This window comes from Cryptomeria japonica, chromosome 1 (genome assembly GCF_030272615.1).
Source record: "Cryptomeria japonica chromosome 1, Sugi_1.0, whole genome shotgun sequence".
NCBI classification, from domain to species: domain Eukaryota; kingdom Viridiplantae; phylum Streptophyta; class Pinopsida; order Cupressales; family Cupressaceae; genus Cryptomeria; species Cryptomeria japonica.
The window spans coordinates 548,509,027-548,529,205 of record NC_081405.1 but is presented as its reverse complement, the minus strand read 5'-3'; the positions used below and the strand labels follow the sequence as shown (position 1 = coordinate 548,529,205).

Here is a 20,179-nt window from a genome sequence, read left to right as displayed (position 1 = left end):
TGTTTCTTGCATGAAGCTTCTTTCTCAGCAGACCTTCCATTTGGAAACCTCCTTCATTCCCTATACTTGGTGTGGTTGTTCTTTCGTAAGTGCCTATAGTGAAGGTGTTGGTCTTCGGGGCAATATCTTTGCTGTTGACATCTATTGGGAGAATCTCCCCATTAAGTAGAGAGTTTGTTGTGGTTTCTACTATTGGATTGAGCTTCCCTTTATTCGATTGTCCTCTCCCATCTCCTTGCTTTGTGTGGTTTTTCACTTCCCTATATGGCTATAGGGGGATGATGTCCTGCCTTATGGCAACACCTCTGTTGTAGCTATATTTGGTAGTAGCTCCTCATTAAGTATGGAGGATGGAGGGGCAATTTATGCTCGGCTGACAATTTTGGTATTGAATGGGTTTGGGTTGGTTATCATTTTGTTCTATGTGGCTGCATTTTTGGGTATTGTGGATATCTCTGTCGATGGATATCTTCGTTTTCATTTGATATTTAGGAGACTGTTTTGGTTCCGCCCTTTCTTTATATTAATCTTTAGCTTTATGACAGGTGTTTGGTAAGTTATAAAGGTTAGATCATCTGCTTTTTTTGGTAATCATTTTTCTTTATGGTCAGAAGTGGGTCATCTTATGATCGACTGGCAGTTTTGGTATTGAATGGGCTTTTGGATTGGTATTGTTTTGTCCCATGTGGCTACATGATTGGTTTCTATGGATATCACTATAGATGGATATCTCGGTTTCCATTGGATATCTTGGGGGCTGTTTTTGGTATCGACCTTTTCATGCTAATCATTAGTTTTCATGGCGGGGGTCTATTAAGTTATATTTGTTTTGATCCTCTGCTTTTTTGGTAATCATTTCTCTTTACGGTCGGAAGTAGGTGACTTTGCCATGAGGTTTCGTATCATAATGGTTGGAATTGGTCCTTCTTTTGAATCATTTTGCATTGTGGGCATTCTGCTATTTAGGGAGTTGCTTTAATGATTGGGATTGTTGTGAGATATGAGGTAGTTTCATCTTTTGGTGTGAAGCTTCTTGCTCGGTGTTTTCTCTTATGATGAAAAGATAATCATGATCCGGTTATCCCGTTCTTTGTTATATTTCGGATGGTGTGTAGATATGGCATTCATTCTATCTTTGTATTTTCTTTCTAACACAAAATGCTCTGCATTGTTTGGAGAGTTCTTGGCAAAATTGGTGGATGGTGGCTTTTTTTGAGGAACTGGAAAGTGCAGTTAATATGGTGGTGCAGATAGTTTCTTATCCTGCTGTTACTATTGTGGTTTTTTCTATGGACTATTCTGTGGATTGGTCTCATCCCGATTCCTGAGGGTTTTCATCATCCTTCTCTGCTTCTTATATGGTTGGGCATATGTTTGCTCACCATTTTTATGCTGGCAGGATTGCTTTTTCTTGGTTCCCTTATGGCTTTGTGTTTTGTTCTCTTTAGAGCCTTGGATTCATGTGGTGCATAAACAGATTGGTTATTGGGGTGATGACACTGCTTATGTTTAGGTAGTGGTGGCTTCATTTTGGGATGTTCTCTTCTTCACCAGTTCTCACAACTTCCTTTATATCTAATGCGGTTGGCTATGTAACTGGGGGTTTTTTTATTTGGGATGCCTATGGGCTTTTGTAATGGGTAGATAGGCTTTTGTTCTCTTGAGCAATACTGAAGGGTTTTCTTACTGGTTCTTTCCCTTCAGTGCTCATTGAACTAGACACCATGTAAAAAAATATAAAGATTTAATATAATTTCAGTGGTTCATCCACTTTTATAAAAAAAAAATAAAAATTATTTGATTAAAAAATTGTATTCATTGACTTACAATCTTTTAAACAAAAATATGATGACATAAAAAATGAATTTATATTATTGATTTTTTATAATAAAAATAAAACAATTAAAGAATTTTACACTAATAATATTATTCACAATTTTTTTTTATAGATAATAAATATTATTCACAATTATTATTCAATAGAAATTAAATATTTAAAAAAAATAAAAAAATTGTAACTATTTTAATTCTCTCACATAAACTAATAATACCCACTAAAATTACAAACAATCTATTAAACTCTAAAACTGAACATCTAGAACTTCAAATTTTGGTGTACATCTCTTTAAATCGGGCATTCGACTAAATACCGGTCAAATTTACCAGAGACCAAATTAAATATGCAGGCAACTCTGTGAGTCTCGATTTAAAGAAAATCACGTACTACAACACAGTTTAAGATCAGAGCGAACAAATTGTATAGAAGCTCAACAATGGCGATAACATTGCGAAGGGATGCAATCAGAGTTCTTATGAACAAGATCAAATACTATGCGGTAAATTAACCAAACCTGCTTACAATATTCCCCATTTATATATGGAAATGCTTTAACATAATCTTGCTTGACATCAACATAGACAACAGTTACAGTAAATTCAGAAGTCTAGTACTTTGAAGTACCTTAGTAGTGGAACTTATAGTTTCTTATTACTTCATCTCTAACATTCTAGCCTTAAACCCTAGGACCTAAAATCTCAATCTCATGTTCAAATCCTCCTTAGGTAATCTGGAGGTTACTTTAAATCGTACATGTCAGTGGTGGACAGTAGTTTTGAATCAGAAGATTTCTTCTTCACTATTTTTAATAGAAATAAATATTTAAGAATTTTCAGACATATTGCCTGGTCCGTTGGGGTTGGTGTAATAGCAATGGAGGACGGCTAATGATGTTGTAGCTTTGGCAGGGGTTAATGTTGTTTTAGGGGTGCAGTGGTTGCAAGACAATGGGTGGATTAGTCTTAATGCACTCTTTTTAAATCGTGGGAAAGGACAGCAGCTGATTATATGACAAGAACTTAAAGAACTTGGTAGAAATAAACAGAACCCAATGCACAAAATGGTAAACAAGTTGCTAAGGGTGTGATATGTTCATTATTCACTGCAATTTCATATAGGGTTTGCATTGTTTGGTAAGTAGTAAATATGGAGAAGCTAGCAAGATAGAATGAAGTGCAGCAGTTGATCTGTTGGTTTCCATACATTTTTTTAGGATATAGTGTATAAGCTGCCACCAGATAGGTGCCATGAAGATGTCATTGAGTTGTATTTTGGATCCAGCTTATTGCTTATTTCTATCTATATCTGGTGGCATAGGAGTGTCGCAACTTATGTTATACCAATCACATAAGCATAAAACATTGATAACATACGAGTAATTGTGATAAAATGGCACTTGGTGGTTAGGGCATGCCAGACCAATCCGGTATTCTGGTTTTTCTTTGATCAACCTCAATTTTTTGAAAAAAATTTAAAGTTTTATAGAGTTTTCTAACGGGGGACCAAGGGCCTAAGTTTGGGGAGGCTCAAATACATATAGTATTGAAAATTTAGTATTGAAAATATGTATAATAAATATTAAATAAGTATAAAATTTTTAGAATTACAAATGAAAATTAAAGAAGTTGGCATACTAAGTAAACCACTTAACAATAAAGTTATAAATACATTTCAATGGTTGCCTTAAACATTTGAATTTTGAAGTGAATATTAACAATGAAAATGTCGAATTCAAAATTTATCATATATTTAAATTTTCATAATGATGATTACAATGACGAATGTCTAAAATGACAAAATGGCCTGAAGTGATGCTTTTAATCATCCACAAACTCCTCATCACTAGAACTATTTGATTCCACATGCTCAAGCTCTTCCAAATCAATACCAACTGGCCCTTTTTGTGTAGCATTAGCATTGACTTGTGCTGGCTCCTCTAACTCTAGATCCCATTATGATGCTGGACTCTCCTTGTATGTGTGTTGTGGTCAATGACACCCAAGGCACCATGTTCAACCACAAGCTTCTATGCCCTCTTAGAGGTATGCCTATTCCTCTTAATTTATTGGATGACGTTATAAGGAGACCAATCCTCTCAGCAATAGAAGAATTAGAAACATGGGCTAGCAAATGGATGGCTAGAGAATGAAATATGATGCGCTTCTAGTCTCTATAGGTCTCTTTCTAATAGAAGGTCTTGAAGAGTCCATGCAAAGTGTAGTGGTTGGAGATAAACATTTGCACATCTCTAGCATTATTAACTATCGTTTTGATCCAACCAATTTTTCCATGCCTTTGAATGCATTATACACGACGTGCACACAATAAGAAGTTCACCAAATATGTCTATAAGCTGGCTTATTTAACTTCCCCACAACTTTCCACACATGGACTGCATTTGTCACTAGTATCACATTTTGTGGCCCAATCTCCTTTATGGCATCTTTAAGGATTTGAAATTTAAAATTGACATCTTTGTGATGTTCTAAACAATCAATGACCCTAAAAAAATAAGGGCCCTTTGTACATGTTATTATGATGTTGATGAGTGGATGATGCCTAATGTCTATCCACTCATCCATGACTATGTCGCATCCCCTTGTGGTTCAGGATTTCTTCATTTTCTCCATTAAAATATAAATCTTGGAATAGTTCTTATCAAAGATTGTGGTCCCCAATTTAGTCTCTCGTGTTAGCGCATATGATGGTAATGCCCTTAATATCTTTGCAAGTGCCTCTTTATGGTATTGAGCGAGCCACATGTGTTAAAGTTTTTATCAGATTTTGAATATATGATATTATGATTATGATATCTTCTTTAATCTTAATGTGATATCTTGTATAACTTTGAATTTGTTTTGTTGTTAACATATTACAATAATTTATGGCAGCACTTGTACGTGAATTTGATTAGCATGAAAATCTGAAATGGTTTTCAGATTTTGTGAGGACAGCCGAAGTGGATTCGATAATAATTGTTTTCTATATCTCCACCACCCCGCTGCCTCCCTTCCTTTATACGAAGGAAGGCATGCCTCCGTAGAGGCATGCCTCTACATGAATTGAAGTCCACGTAGGGGCATGTCCCTACGGGGACATGTTTCCCCATCGTGGAGACCACGATTGATATAAACACAATGTTAAATGCGGTTTGATTATAGTTAAATGCTCAGTCGGTAATAATACCAAAATATGATTTAATTTCATCATTTAATAAATATCAATAATGTATATATATATATGTGTGTGTGTGTGTGTGTGTATATATATATATATAATAATGTATATATATAATAATGTATAAATATACACACACACACACACACACACACACACACACATATATATAAATCATATTCTTTGATTTAACAAATAAGCAAAACACATTAAGTTTTGTAGGGGAGACTAATTAGGATAGAATAGAAATCAAAATGCTTAAGGCCAATAGGCCAATTAAACATTTGGTTTCATTGATCAGAATTATTCGACCGAAGCTACACAACATTAACAACATGGAATGGAATGCCATTGGCAAAGAAGAATTTGCTAATGGTATCATTTTCATCGACCTTCAATTGCACATTGAATGAGTTTGCAGTGGTTTTGGAGCATCACTTGTAAACCTACATTTCTCCTTGGCCTTTACTACCCCTAAACTAGAAGAAATTGGAATATGCATAGTTGGCCTTTGCAAGAAGTAGAACCATGTCTCTGATGACCCCTTGGCCTTAGTGGCAAAGAAGCAAATGTAGGTGCAATTTCCTCACTACCACCAATAACTTACTTATCTCAGCCCTATAGTTGAGTTTTTGTGCCAACTTCGCACATGCTACTACACCTTTACCTCACATTTGACTATGTGGGTATTAAATTTGGTAATCTTGGCTTGAAATTCAAGCTTACAAAAGTGGCACTTCCACAACCTAGTGCTCTTAGATGCCCTAGGTGTCATTTGTAATTTTGTTGCGAATTGTTTTAGAGGGGACTTAGGATCAAAGGGACCCTTGGCATATTTTTGGAGTATTTTGGAAGGGCAACTAACATTTGCAATTCCGATGGAACTAGTGACTTCACCCCTTTTTGCTTCTGTTCTTTCATTAGGTGCATACTTAGGTTCAATTTCAACTTTTTTAACCTATCGAGGATCAACCTCATCCTCACTCATGCTATGAGGACTCATACTCATAGTGACACTTCAACAAGTGATATAAAATTTGTAATTTTATAATTTATAGTTAAAATTCAAAGTATGCATCACAGCTTGAGTGTTGACTCTTCTAGTTGTGATTTTACAATTTTAAAGTTAGAATTCTTGAGTTTAGACTCTTCTATTTGGCACCTGGACATAACAGCTGCACTTTGTAAATTGAAATTTCAAATTTTTTGGTCATTTTTTGCTCTTAGTCACCCATTTCACCTAGTGAAGCATTAACGTAGCAAGAAGACAATTTGAGAAAAGAATTTTCAAGGATTCAAATTTGATCAAATCATCAAACAAAAGTAGTAGAATTGGATGCAATGGATGAAAACAAAGACGCTTTTGAAGAAACAATCTATCATCATTTTGATACTTACCTTCTATTCAAGGCTTGAAAAATTAAGTTACACTAGGAGGGGAGAGATGAAGATGCAGATTGTATTTGGTTGTTTTTTTCATTTTGACATATCATCATATGTGAATAGTTATAATGCTATTATACATTTTTTGTTTATAATTTTATTGTATTATAGTGTATCGTTCGACTTTGAAATTATGAAATTTTAAATTTTAAGAGTTTGAGGATCATATGACGTGTAATGTTTGAATTATGACAAATTGATATTCAAATTAGACTTTTATGTTCTCTAAATTCATTATTTTCTTTTTTTTTTTGTATAATTATGAGGTTTTTCTTTTTTGTTGAGTGTATACTGAGTTTTTTGCCAAGTTTGTGTGGAGTCCTAAGTCCATGTCAAAATTTTGGGCTGCTGAGTAGAGTCTTCAAACTATGGGTTAGAGTGTCCTTGACATACTAGAAATTGATATCTAGTAATTGTGATTGGCAGGGCGACATATGTAGTAATGTTAATAAGCATCTAATTAACAAGAAATCTCAAATTTTAGGCTAATCAACTCTAATGAATGCTAGCGGTGACTTGAAAGCTAAATTTACATGTTTTCGACAAACCACTTTGTTATCGGAAAAAGTTAGCTTTGTTTCTTAAAATTCATTTGTCTCAAGAATCTTCTTAAAATCGTAAGAGTGAATTTTCAATTTAGAAGTATTTTTTGTTTACTTAATAAAAATTGCAATTCAATTTACTTTTGAATGACTTGGCATTTTTAGTTACGTCTCGTTCAAACCCAGATTTTACAATATTCTTCCTTTCAAGTTTATAATATATAGTTTTGAAAATTAGATTGTATCATATTCATTTTATCTTTTGAATGTATGCCATTTTAGCTATGTTACCCCAAGTTTCCGGGATGGATTTTTTTGTTTGTTGCCATTTTAGGGGATGGGGGGACGACAAAGTGGGCAGCTATATTAAAAAATAGGAAAAATTTAAAATATATAGGGAAATTTCAAATTTCAAATATATTCATATGATTACAATGTAACATTGATAAATCTAAATTGAAATTCTAAAATTTAAATCATTCATCAATGGATCATATACATTATACATAGCAGTTGACTTGAAATGAGAGTTCAAACTTGAAATTCATAGTCATACACATTCATATATATAATTCATTGGATCTAGAGTCAGTGCCAATATCTTGCATATAATTATATCAATATCAAAATGCCCAAAGGTTGCATTTTTTTTTTGATCTGTAATGTCTTTTTTATACTGGAGTTGCTAACTAGTGAGGGCCACACTTGGGGGACCCCTCTCCGCGGTTACAATTGCGAGGTATTAACACCTCCAATATCTAACCGCGATAATCAAACCTGCGAGCACGAAAGCCCAACAGGGACCCCGAGCCCGTAGGAGTAAGTGACCCACGTGGGTCAGATAGAGAAACACCAGGCATGAAAGACCCACATGGGTTCGACACAGAGTTCGTGAGCAGCACATGCCAATGAGGATTTGGATCCGCGAGCAACACACTCCTAACGTGGGCGTGGCACAGGGTCTGCGAGCACACCTGCCCAACGAGGGTCTAGCACAGCTAGTCATAAGCTCATCCTCCTTCTCCATATGTCCTTGTTGTGACGTATTCACACATCGCCCCATTGCAAATGGGGACCCCTGCTTTTTGCTTTCTAGGGTTTGTTTTCTAGGTCTTTTAGGGTTTTGTCTGTTAGCCTTTAGCTTTCGAGTGTCGCCAGGGGGATCACCTGGATAGCAGGTTCTGCTTGAGTTAGGTCAAGTTGGTGAGTGATGAAGTCTGGAATGTCCTGATCCTGAAATTTGGCTAAGTTTGGAATGTCCTGATCCTGAAATTTGGCTAAGTCTGGAATGTCCTGATCCTGAAATTTGGCTAAGTCTGGAAAACTGATGAATCCTCCAAAAACTAGATTTTGCAATATAACTCCTGGAGGTCCGAAACCACTCTCAAACATCCTGAAAGTATATATGGAATATAACTTAAAGTATAATTCTTCTTTCTTATACTTAAATGTTATATTCCATAAAATGATCTTGACGGAGAGACTAAAATGTCAAATTTCGCTCCTGACCCTTCCAAAGGGTCCAAAGTGATTTTCGCTCCTGACCCTTCCAAAGGGTCCAGAGCAAAATTCTCCATAAGACATTTTAGTTTGACCCAAACTTAGAACCAACTCGTTCCCAAGCATCTTTGAGGGCAAAACACTTGTTTGGATGGAAAAATGTGAAAATGAAGTCAGGATTTTGGCCAAGATTAGGAATTTCGCTCCTGACCCTTCCAAAGGGTCCAGAGCGAAAATCAACCTAGGATTCATTTCTTGCCTTATTTGACCAAATTTTGATTTGCAAGGCATTTTGAAGGGAAAAGTGGACATGTTTGAACTTCGGAAATGTTTGAAAACCTTGAAAAATGATGGATTCTAGCTTGTATAAGGAATTTCGCTCCTGACCCTTCCAAAGGGTCCAGAGCGAAATTCATCATAAACTTCATTTGCCACCTTGTTTGAGCTTGAAATCTTGTTCCTAATTTGGAAAATGGCCTAACTTTGCCCTGAGAGATGGTTTGAAGCTTGAAAAATGAGCAATTTTGGACAAGAAGGGAAATTTCGCTCCTGACCCTTCCAAAGGGTCCAGAGCGAAATTCCCAAAAGCTCTTACTTTGCAATAAAGGAAGTCAAGTTTTTGATTTGTAATGACATGGATGGAAAGAAAATGACTTGCTTTTGCCTCTTGAGGTCGTTTTGAAAGGGAGAAATGAAGGATTTAGCCCAAAAAGTGATTTTCGCTCCTGACCCTTCCAAAGGGTCCAGAGCGAAAATCTCTCTAAGAGACATTTCTTGCCTCATTTGGGCAAAATTTGATGTCCAAGGCATGATGAGATGAAGTATGAATGATGAGATGAAGTATGAACATGGTCTAGCCTTTGGGGATGTTTAGAAGCATTGAAAATGAAGGATTCTAGCCAGGAAAGGAAATTTCACTCCTGACCCTTCCAAAGGGTCCAGAGCGAAATTCCTTATAAACACATTTTTTAGCCTTCCTTGGACATGAGACTTTATTCCTAGCACAGTGGAAGGTGAAATCATACTTAGCAAAGAAGCTTCAAGGTGAAAAAATGAAGGATTTTGGTCAAAATAGTGAAAATCGCTCCTGACCCTTCCAGAGGGTCCAGAGCGAAATTCCAAAAAAACACCTTTTTCTTGCAAGGTCAAAACAATTTTTGGTTTTTTATGGTTTGAATGAATGTGAGGAAGTATCTTTTGTCCTTTGAAGATAATTGGGATAGTCAAGAAGAAGCAACCAAGCCTAGAAAAGGAAATTCGCTCCTGACCCTTCCAGAGGGTCCAGGGCGAAAATCCTAAAACTTATCTTTTCCTCCAAAGTTTGAGCAAAGCTAAGCCTAGACATGGGTTTAAAACGATGTTTGGATTGCCTTGAAGTGAAATTGGATTGTTAAAATGAAAATTTTGAAGCCAAGAAAGAATTTCGCTCTTGACCCTTCTAGAGGGTCCAGGGCGAAATTTCCAAATCCCCTATTTTGCCTTGCAAAAACAGACCAAGTTTGGATGGAGTAAATGAGGAAAACCATTGCCTAACTTTGAGTGAGGGATTCAAGACAAAATGATGAAGGAGTAAGCTTAAAATGAAAAAATCGCTCCTGACCCTTCCAGAGGGTCCAGGGCGAAATCATCAAAAAATCTATCGTTCAACCTTGATTGATTACGTCCAAGGCAAATTGCAAAATTGTGAAGACAAAGTCGTGGAAATTTGCAAAAATGTTGATCAAGTGAACAAGCTTGGATGGGTTCAAACAAGTCTTGAAGTGAACCTAGACCTTCATCACTATTGAATATTTCAAAGCCTAAGGAGAAAGGAAGCTCCATTAAGCCTCAATCAAACCTCCATATTCCCAAATTTTCACCAAACTTGCTAAAATTAAGACATTTGGGGAGGTTAAATTAAGTTCGCATAATTTGAGGCCTTGTAATTGAATTGATTAATTTTCAAGCCTTAAAATAAATGTAAAAATCCACCCTTAAAGCTTTGAAATTAATTCAAAAAAATGAAAAAATTAAGTTGGGCGCTCAATATTTGTTATTTGCCTTTATTTGCCAAGTCGGCCATCCTTCAAAAAGGGGGTTTTATTTCATTTTATTTCCTTTTTGTCAAGTCGGCCATCCTTCAAAACGGGGGTTTTATTTCATTTTATTTCCTTTTTGTCAAGTCGGCCTCAACAAGAATTAGGGTGAGCGCCCTATATAAGGAAGGAGTATTGTTTCAAAATTCAAATCATTCATTCATTCCTTCTTATGCGAATTTGAGGAGCACATTAGAGGAGCGAAATCTAGCAGATTGGAGGCGAATTTCTTACTAAGTTGGAGGCTAAATCCCAAAATTTGCTAAATGTTGGAGGCTAAAGAAGGTGAAGCTTTTGAAGGCTAATTGAGGCGTAATTCATCCAAAGGAAGACCACAATTCAACCCTTGTCCAGCAAAATCCGGTCTTCTTTCTTCATTTTCCAGGGTTTTATAGTTAGGCTTTCAAAGGAGAAGGTATGAAGAATCATTTTGAAGTTCTTATTCAAGATTTATTTTGATTTCATTGCCATTAATTTGAAAAATTAGAATTTTGGATTTATCATGTCATTTCCAAATTAATATCTTAAATCATTCTCTTGAAAGGTCCTAAATTCTATGCTTTTTAGGTTTGGTGCTCAAAGACTAACTTTAATCTTTTGTGTAGGCATCAAATGGCGGCCCCGGAGTCGGAGGATCAATTACTTGGCGGACCCTCATCAAAGAAGATCAAGCCAGGACAAGGACGACCTCCTCCAGTCCAGCATCAACAAGGACGACCTCCTCCAATCCAGCATGAACAAGGACGACCTTCTCCATCTATCTTCCAGTCCAGCATTTGAAGGAAAGCATCACCAAATTGAGCATCAACCAAGTGTTAGACAAGGTGGCATCCTAGTCATCACTCCTCCAGTCGGGTTGGTCCACCTCAGCATGTCCAGATTCAATGTACCCGACTCATGGGAGATGGCACAAACTTCGATGTACCTACCCCGGCTATCCATTGGTCGAATATTCCAGAGAAGAAATGTGTCCAAATAATGCAATTATTTCATTGGTTAGAATTAAGTTTGTTGTAACAAACCCTAATTAGGGTTTCATTGTAAAAACTTGGCCATTGATCTCAAATTGATCCAAGCCATTGAATGGTATTGAGGGCACTATATAAGCCCCGACTCTTCATTTGTAAATATAATAGAAAGCTAATAGTTAGTGAATAGGGAGTCAATAGTTAGTCAATAATAGCTAATAGTAAATAGTTAGTTGATAGAATAGCAATTAGAGTAGAATAGCAAGAGAAGGCAAAGATTGTTGCCAAGATGTTGTAAAAGACTTGTAAAACTTCATTGAAGAAATGGTGAAATCTATGGGTCAATTCAACAATTTGCATGGTCTCTATACTTCTCAGATTTGATTTCATGTTATTAGATGAGTGGAAGAAATGTGTTTGATTGATGGTGAAATTCGTATATCCATACGACTAGCAGTTTGTTGATTGCAGACTTGCCTTGTGTAGTCAACTGGAATCATTTAGCTTAAGCTCAACTTCAATTGTCGCTTCTTCATTGATATGCATCAGCCTGATGGTGTCTATGCCTGTAGCGATGATTTGAACATCATAAAGCTTTCCTTCGAAGATCGCATTAATCTTGTGGAGATGGTCCTGCGATGTCAAAACAAGACTTAGTTAGAATTTCATCAAAGATCAATCATTGCTTCTACATTTCTTAGTATCAGAATTAGATCCTTTCCTCGCCCTTATCCTTTTTTCCTTTTTTCAAAAAGTCTAGGCTAGTGAAATCCTGTGTTCCAGCAATATTCAAAGCGAATCAGACGTTTAGGTCGTCAAGTGTAAGTCCCCTTGTGATTCCAGCAAAATCACATCATACCACATAGAGCTTATCCACACGTAGAGATCCTACAACAAAGAACCTTGAAGTCATCCCGATTGATCCTTTTCGCGACATCTTCAGCATTCGGAGACTTTATTCAAGAGAGGATAAGGTACCCTTTAGGTATTTTATTCTGTGTTCGCATGTGCATAAAAAACACATCAACAGTCCTCCAGCCACCTCTTCCACATTCTCCAAACTCCACCTCCACAACCACCAGCACGTCCAATCTCCTTCGTGTCCACCAAAGTGGGCCCAAACTGGCATTAACACCGTTTGGGCCAAGCAGGGATTTGAACCTTGGTTGCACCATTAACAGTGTAACCACAACACCACTACACCACAAGGTGATCCCCCAAAGGCTGCAATTTTCAATGTATATAGTCCTCTCTTTTTTCTCTCCTTCAACTGCTGCTTCTTTCTCCTTTTTTCCTCTTCTCAACAAAATGACAACAAAATGACATCACAATGATAAAATTAGGGGTTTTTGCCCATTTAGGGTGAGCTGCAGGTGTAGGGGCCACTCAGCAAAGAAGGAATAATGTTTTTTTTAAAGTTTTGATTGTTTTTTAAAAAAAAAAACATGACATCTAGGGGGGATGGCCAGCTGTCCCCGGGGCGGTTGAGGGACATCTTGGACATCCTGGCCTTGTATGTGTCCAACGTTTCCAGGTTTCTGAAATGTTTCTTGCAAAAAGTAAATTTGGTGATGGCATGGGGATGTTTCTTGCTGTCCCCCCCATCCTCGAAACATTCCCTTTTCTGAAATGTGGCAAAAACAAGGGGAAACGCGTCCCCAAGTAACACTGTGTTTTAGCAGTGGTCCCATTTTTGGCAATTCTTCCCAGAAATTCTTTCATTTTACAAGTTTAAACATATAATTTCTGGGTTAACTTTTATTAGTGATTGCTTTTGTGATCCTTTTTTAAGTTTTTTGAGCTTTTGACGGTAATAGGTTTCCATCTTTACAAATTGTTGAGTAGACAGAAGACAACATCTTAATAAATTCAATCACGGTTGAAAGGAAGATAAGGGTAGTTGATTTTAACCCTGTATATTTCCTATTTAACATTTTTATCTGGTTCTTCTCTATATCTTTTCATTTTGCATTAAAATCTTAATGTCTTCTGAAATTTTATTGAAGAAGCATAGTTATTGAATTGGCCTTCCCACATTGGTGCTTTACATTGGTCATGCTTCTAATGATTATGGTGCTGCTTATACCACTTCATCAGATTATTCCTAGGCTTGTCATGCCTTCTTGAAGACAAATAGTGATAAAAGTTCATTTGATTGCTAAAGGTTGATGGTAATGTCTATAATTTATTTCACTTACTGATGCTTGCTTAGATTGAATTGTGAATTGCCAGGCTGGAGAACACTTTCAAAGTTTAGGGCCTGTTCCACACGATACTCTTAGTTACAGCTCAAATGCAACTCAACATATTTTTGATGCTGGGCAACCTACTGCAGAAACTCATCCGCAGGTGAAATTTAATGCTTGAATCTTGGCATTGTTAATGTTATGACTTTCCTCGCGTTTCATATTTGTGATAATGTTTCTTGGCACAAACTTATTCCTATATTTTCAACTTTGTAGAAAGATTTGAAGAGCCACTTGTTCTTGGTCTTTCTTATGATTTTCATTTTAATTCAACTCATAGGGGCGAGATGATATCCTGTTATAGCAAGCAGTAACCTTTAATGAACCATGCACAATATTCAACATTTCATCCTCCATATGATCTTGTCTTCATTACCCATACAGTTGCTCCTTTTCATGGCCTCTTTCACATATCCTGCTGCTTCATACTGAATCCCAAGCATTATTTATCTCCACCAAATCCTTGTAATGGTTAATTATGGAGGTCAAATATTTTGCAATTTAATTAGCACCCTTACGGAAAATATTTCCTACGAAAATATCTTGACAAGCTTTCTGTAGTTCCTTGTAAAGCTTCAAGTTGACCCATTATTCTCTAATTCTTACCCTATATAAGAATTATGTTTTCTCTAAGACGTTTTTAAAATCTATGTAAGAGGTGTCAAGATATCGTTTCACTGGTCTAAATCAGCTAGATGCATGCTTCAATTCTATGAAACAAGCTTAAAGTCTAATGTTGTATTATTAATCAAATGTATCGCCCATTTGAATTTGGTCTATGAAACAAGCTCAAAGTCAGGTGGTGGTTAAGTTTGGGCTCATAGTCTTTTTTAATATTACTGATAGTAAAGTACCATCCATTTTAATTTGGATTGATCCATTGGCATAGGGCCTAAAGATGGAGCTACCCAATGTTCTACTAGAGGTGAGGAACTTCTTAAGAATTTTTTTTTGAAGAAAGCTTACTAGAGGAAGAATGGATGCATGGAGTTTGAGAGAATTGGATGGCATACTTCAATGAGTGTGACTTGCATTTATTATTGAATGGGGAAGTTACAAGGTGATTGAAACCTAATTATAAGTTACTATTTAGACATAACCAATCTGATGTTATTACATCTTTAACATAAGCAACACATGTCTCTGTACAAAGTGTATTCTAACACTATTTTATATCTAATTCCTCCTTAATGAATAAACCAAAAACAACTTTAATTTTGCCCCTAACTATGAAAATTAGAATAGCACCAAAAGGTTTAGTCACCAGATTGGTAGACCGTTCTTGACAAGTGCAGTGGCAGGGAAATATCATTAATGCAATCCAATCAACAAAAATAGTGATGATGAAGTTCAGTATGTTTGTTGTGAGCATGATCATAGAAGCAAAAATCATTGAAAAAATCAGGAAACCAAAAGATTAAGTTTTTTTCAAAAAATTGAAATTTTTAATCAGGGAAAAATGGTGTTTTTTAAAATGGTCTTGGTTTCAATAGCATAGAGATATAAAAAGAAAATAAAATTTAGAGTTTAGCCTGTGAATTGTGAAATATAGATTTTCTCATTTATGTACATATCACTGATTACATTGTGTTGCACAATACATATTGCATAGTGCATAAATCATAACTAGAGGCAAATAGTTTTTAAATTTTCAATTACAATCTACTTTGTACAAAGTCAACCCACAAACTAAGTACAAAGTTCCAAAAAATTTGACATATCCAATGACTCTTGTTGCTATGAAGATAGCTACACTAGAGGTTGCAGGGTCTAATGATGAAGCTCTTGGGTTAAAATCTCTCTTAAGTTATTCAACTAGATTGGTTTCAAGGTGGCCTCTTAGGATATCAAAATGATCAGGATCAGTAAGGATATCACCATTTGCAATTAAATCATAGTTTGGATTGATTTCGTTGGGGTCAATTGGCTGGTCTTCCTTGATGGTGTACTTGGCTCTTTTCATATAGAAATTCTATTTGACAATTTAAAGTGAAACAAAAAACAAGAATTGCAATTTATAATTACAATTGCAAGCATTTCAAAACTCTAACTTTGATCTTCCTCTAGCTTCAAGCTAAGGTCATGGTGAATGAGCACGTAGTCATTCATTTGCTTTTGTGTTAGGCCTTTGCATTTCTTGGGAAAATGCACTCCAAGTACATTCACAAGCAAATGAACTACATGGCCAGCTCAAAATGTACATGACCATTCATTGAAGATTTTTGGCTTCTTAGCCACAAAATCCCACCATTGCGTTGAAAAACAAATTATTTTGAGATCATATTATGTAAGATCTATTGAAAGATTAACACCTTTAGTGTACATGCCTACAATATAGAGAGACATCAAAAGTTAATAGATTTTACCACGATTTTACTTGGTTAAAAGGGCTTCCATAACAACCATACTTGAGAAAAAATCTATTGTCTGCTCTTATGTTGGCAGCTTTGCCAAAACTGCATCCAATGCTATTGGGCCAGGCAACATATCTCCATGCACATTAGTAGGTCTTGTGTGACCTCAATATCATCTTTGAATGAAGGGCTATAGAACAACAATGGATTTCAAGTAGTATCTATCAAAATGGAGAGGGTAGTGTATCTATTGATCCCATCTCCTATCGTTATGTCTCACAATGGAATGTACTTGTCTTATTTTTCATCTTATCACCCATCACCTTCTTGACCCTATCTATGAATTCATACAAATAGCTCATGGGAGATCTCTTCCCATCCACTAGTCTCAAAACTTTTATTGAAGGTTTTGAAAATTTGACCACTTGTTTTACTACATCCTAAAAAGTTAATAGAAAAATGTACTTTTCCATTGTTCTACCATCCATTTAATTGGTGAAGCTAGACTCCATCCACTTATTAGGAACAAACATTCGCCTCAAATTCATTTTTTTTAGCAAAGAGTTTGCAATAAAGGAAGTGCATAGTGAATCTTTTCATGCCTAGTCAAACTATCTCCTTGCCTTTATGAAGGAGTGCATCATACACAAAACTTCCATGAGATTGTAGATGGACTTGGTAATAGTGTGAGCCTTTTGCAATACCTTCTTAGCCATTCAATTTTTTTAATGTTCTCTAGGGTTAGATCAAGGTAGTGTGCAACACATGGGGTAAAATATATATAGAGATACTTTTCCACCAGGAATCTCCTTGCAACAACACAAGCGAAAACATTGTTTGGAATAAATTGAATCAATTGGCCCTACATCCATGACCACCTTGTCAAACTATTTGAATAGAGCAGCTTCGGATTTGATCCTATTTGGTGCATCAGTGAATTTTAACAAGATTGGATCAATATCACAAAAAACAAAGAAGTTGATGAGAGTTTAATTCCTTTTATCCGTTCACCCATCTAACATTATGATGTCTTTGCCCACTCTAATAGATGTTTGTTAACAACATCCTTACCATCTTGTATTGTGTTATTTAACGTATTGTGATATTGAAGTTATGGAGAACAATGTGGTATTTCTAGGGCACTTTGGGCAAGTAGTGGTGCCATGTCTTGACAACAAATGCCATTTGAAGTGATACATGCTTCCATTGATATTAGTCAAGCAAAAAATGCATTTGACCTTGTTTGTACTTGAGATTGATGTTTAGTATGCTAGGCAAAGTCTCTCTCACATGTCTTGATGACCAAATCTGCAAAAAAAAATTGAATTTAGTCTTTCATATGTTTCAAGATTAGAACTGTTGCCTTATCACTCCTAGAAGAAACCCTTATCATTCCAACCTAATCATTTATGCTGTTTGATATATCTAGCTCTTCAATGACAAACTGTCCATTATACCAAAGTGATGGTACGGAAGAGCAATTGTCTCAGTATACCTCACCTTCCTATATACTTGAAGGTACGTAAAAAAGTGATGCTATGTGGGAGAGAGATGTACACTAGAGTAGAGTGGTGTGGGAGAGTAGAGTGAAACCATAAAAAATGGCATGTGAAAGGCCTTGGGTTTGTGTAATAGCATAATTGCTCATAGGGGGCAGTTAAAGCATGTAAGCATGGTCACTCGTTTGACATTGGGATTGCCCTTACATCGGGTTTATGGCCAAACGGTAGATCACCTAAAGAAGAAAGAGAGAGAATAGAAAAAATGCAAGAGAAGACAATTGCAAGCCAAATTATCTGCAAACTCCTTATCACTCCAATGTCTATAGCTCTCAACTATACCTTTGGGCATCACTTCACAGGGTATGAGAGGATAATCTCGCCAAGTGCTGTGCTTAGTGCACTATAAAGGGGCTTAAGGACAGTTCTTTTTCAAATGGGTATATTGAACTCTTACAAACATTAATACTTTGCAATAAAATAAAGTCAAGTCTGCACAAGTTAAATAGGTTAAAGTTACATGACAACAATGTAAATTCGACAGGGAGCTTAAAATTATCTTTGTATTCTCAACCATATCATCATTCCTTCTAATCATACAAATTAATTGAAATACATAGGGCAAGGATATACCAAACTGGTTATCATACTTAATCCCAAAATAAATGTTCAATTGACAGTACATATAAACAGAACCAATAAACTAAATAACTCTTGTATGCTATATGATCAAATAACTGTTGCTATTCAAGCAAAAGTCACAACCATAGTCATCCAACTGACTATTGTAAATTCCAAAAAGGTCAACTGATGCAAATCTACAAGTTTGAAATAACAGATTAATGGCAGTGGCATGTTCATAATGGAGAGGTAAAATACTGTTGTGTATCAAAGGGCTAAAAACTATTGCTGTTCACAAGATCATATGACTATTGCAAGAGAACCAGTGACCTTAGTATATCAGGTAACTGTAAAATATCAACAAGGACAAGCATTTGCTGCCTGAGAGCTAAAAGGACAATAAAGGCTTTTGACGATTGCATCCCAAGAATGTTGCAAGTTTGAAACCCCAATGGTCAGTGTCTGCTGTTTTAGCAAGATCCGGAGGAATCAAAACTTGTTGCAGGTTTAGCAAGGCTGAAAGCTGTAACATTTTGTATTTTTATCTAGGCTAAGAGGTTGTATTGTTTTCTTTTCCAAATGAACCATTATAACTTTTGTTTATTATAAAATATAATATATGGTTATTATTGCCAAAATAGAATTCATGGTGAAAAGAAAAATTGTTTGTTCTCTTACATTATGTCTTTTGCTAATTATTATATCTTTTGCAAACAAATATTTGTCATAGATCAAGTTATTTTGTTCTATTGCTACTTTGTTGCAGCCAAAAAATATTGTAAGCTATGACAGAAAATGAAACAAACAATTCTAGTATGTAAACACTGAAAATGATTAGTAAAATAAAAAATATGTATCATAGACTGATAAAAAATCAACTGAAAATGAATTTCCCAACTTTTCAATTCATGCTTTCCAACCATGAATCAAAATAGCTATGGCTAAATAATGTTGAAATCAAAGTAAAAATATTCTCTTTTTCCTATTTAAAATATAGAAAGGTTGCTGAAAGCATAGTACCAATTCCCTTATCTTTTTTGATAAGCATTGGTCAAAATGCTAGTGTAAATATATGCAAATGCGTTGTTGGTGCAGGAGCACCCTAGGTCCAAAACTAGGTCTTGTTGGTGTCTGTTTTATCATCTACCAAACATTAGAATAGGATACCCGAAGGTATTCTATCTTCTCCTGAAAAATCAGTACGGATTCCAAGGTCTATATGTGCGAACAAGCGACTTTAGTGAAATAGCTTCTTGGGTAGTGTATGCTGAAAATCTCAAGGGGGACTTACGTTAACAAGTGTCTTTTTGAACTGCTGGACTTAAATAGATTTATCAATTTTAGGCTCTTTTTTTTTTTGATTTTTTGGGATTTAGACTTTCAAAAAAAGGGGAAAAGGGATAGGGTTTGAGAAAGCTGATCTAATCCTACGAACTTCGGAGACGTTATCAATTGGGTGCTCTCGGGAAACCAAACTTTGCTTCGCCACTCTAAGGACAACTACACAAAATCGGTGCAATCTTCAATGGGTTGTGCTTGTGATCGAGATGTTGGGATGCACAGAGGATAGGCTTAGACTAACTTTGTACAGTGAAATGAAAATCATCCATTCACCAAAAGTATGAGCAGAGATACATCGTCAATTAACACTTATCAAATCCTTCATTCAACGCTAATAACATGAAAGCAAATCTAAATTAATTTTAATTAAGTGTCGAGGAAATTGAAACCATGCTAATCATTCAAACAATAGAGATTACAAAGCCTTAAGAGAAAGCACACATGCAATATATTATTCAAAAATGACCTTCACGCAACAATTTGCCAAAAACCTCACACTCTCCAAATGAGAGGAGTTAGCCTTATATAGTTTTTCAAAAATTAAAGAACGACCGAGATCAAACAGTGATCAAGGGC

At 35.8% G+C, this 20,179-nt stretch overlaps 1 protein-coding gene across 3 annotated transcripts in view; it reads left to right on the top strand.

Moving 5' to 3' along the window:
- Positions 1-2,094: 2,094 nt before the first annotated feature.
- The window catches only part of LOC131044896 (intermediate cleaving peptidase 55, mitochondrial), a 298,348-nt gene continuing 280,263 nt past the window's right edge, over positions 2,095-20,179 (top strand). Inside the window, exons 1-2 of one of the 3 annotated variants that reach the window (XM_057978378.2) lie at positions 2,096-2,336; positions 13,775-13,891. In XM_057978378.2, coding sequence (XP_057834361.2) covers positions 2,274-2,336; positions 13,775-13,891 — 180 coding nt within the window. In that variant the 5' untranslated portion in view covers positions 2,096-2,273. Of the gene's footprint in view, positions 2,337-13,774; positions 13,892-20,179 lie in introns of all 3 variants that reach the window. The other 2 variants (XM_057978376.2, XM_057978377.2) reach the window with 2 other exon arrangements.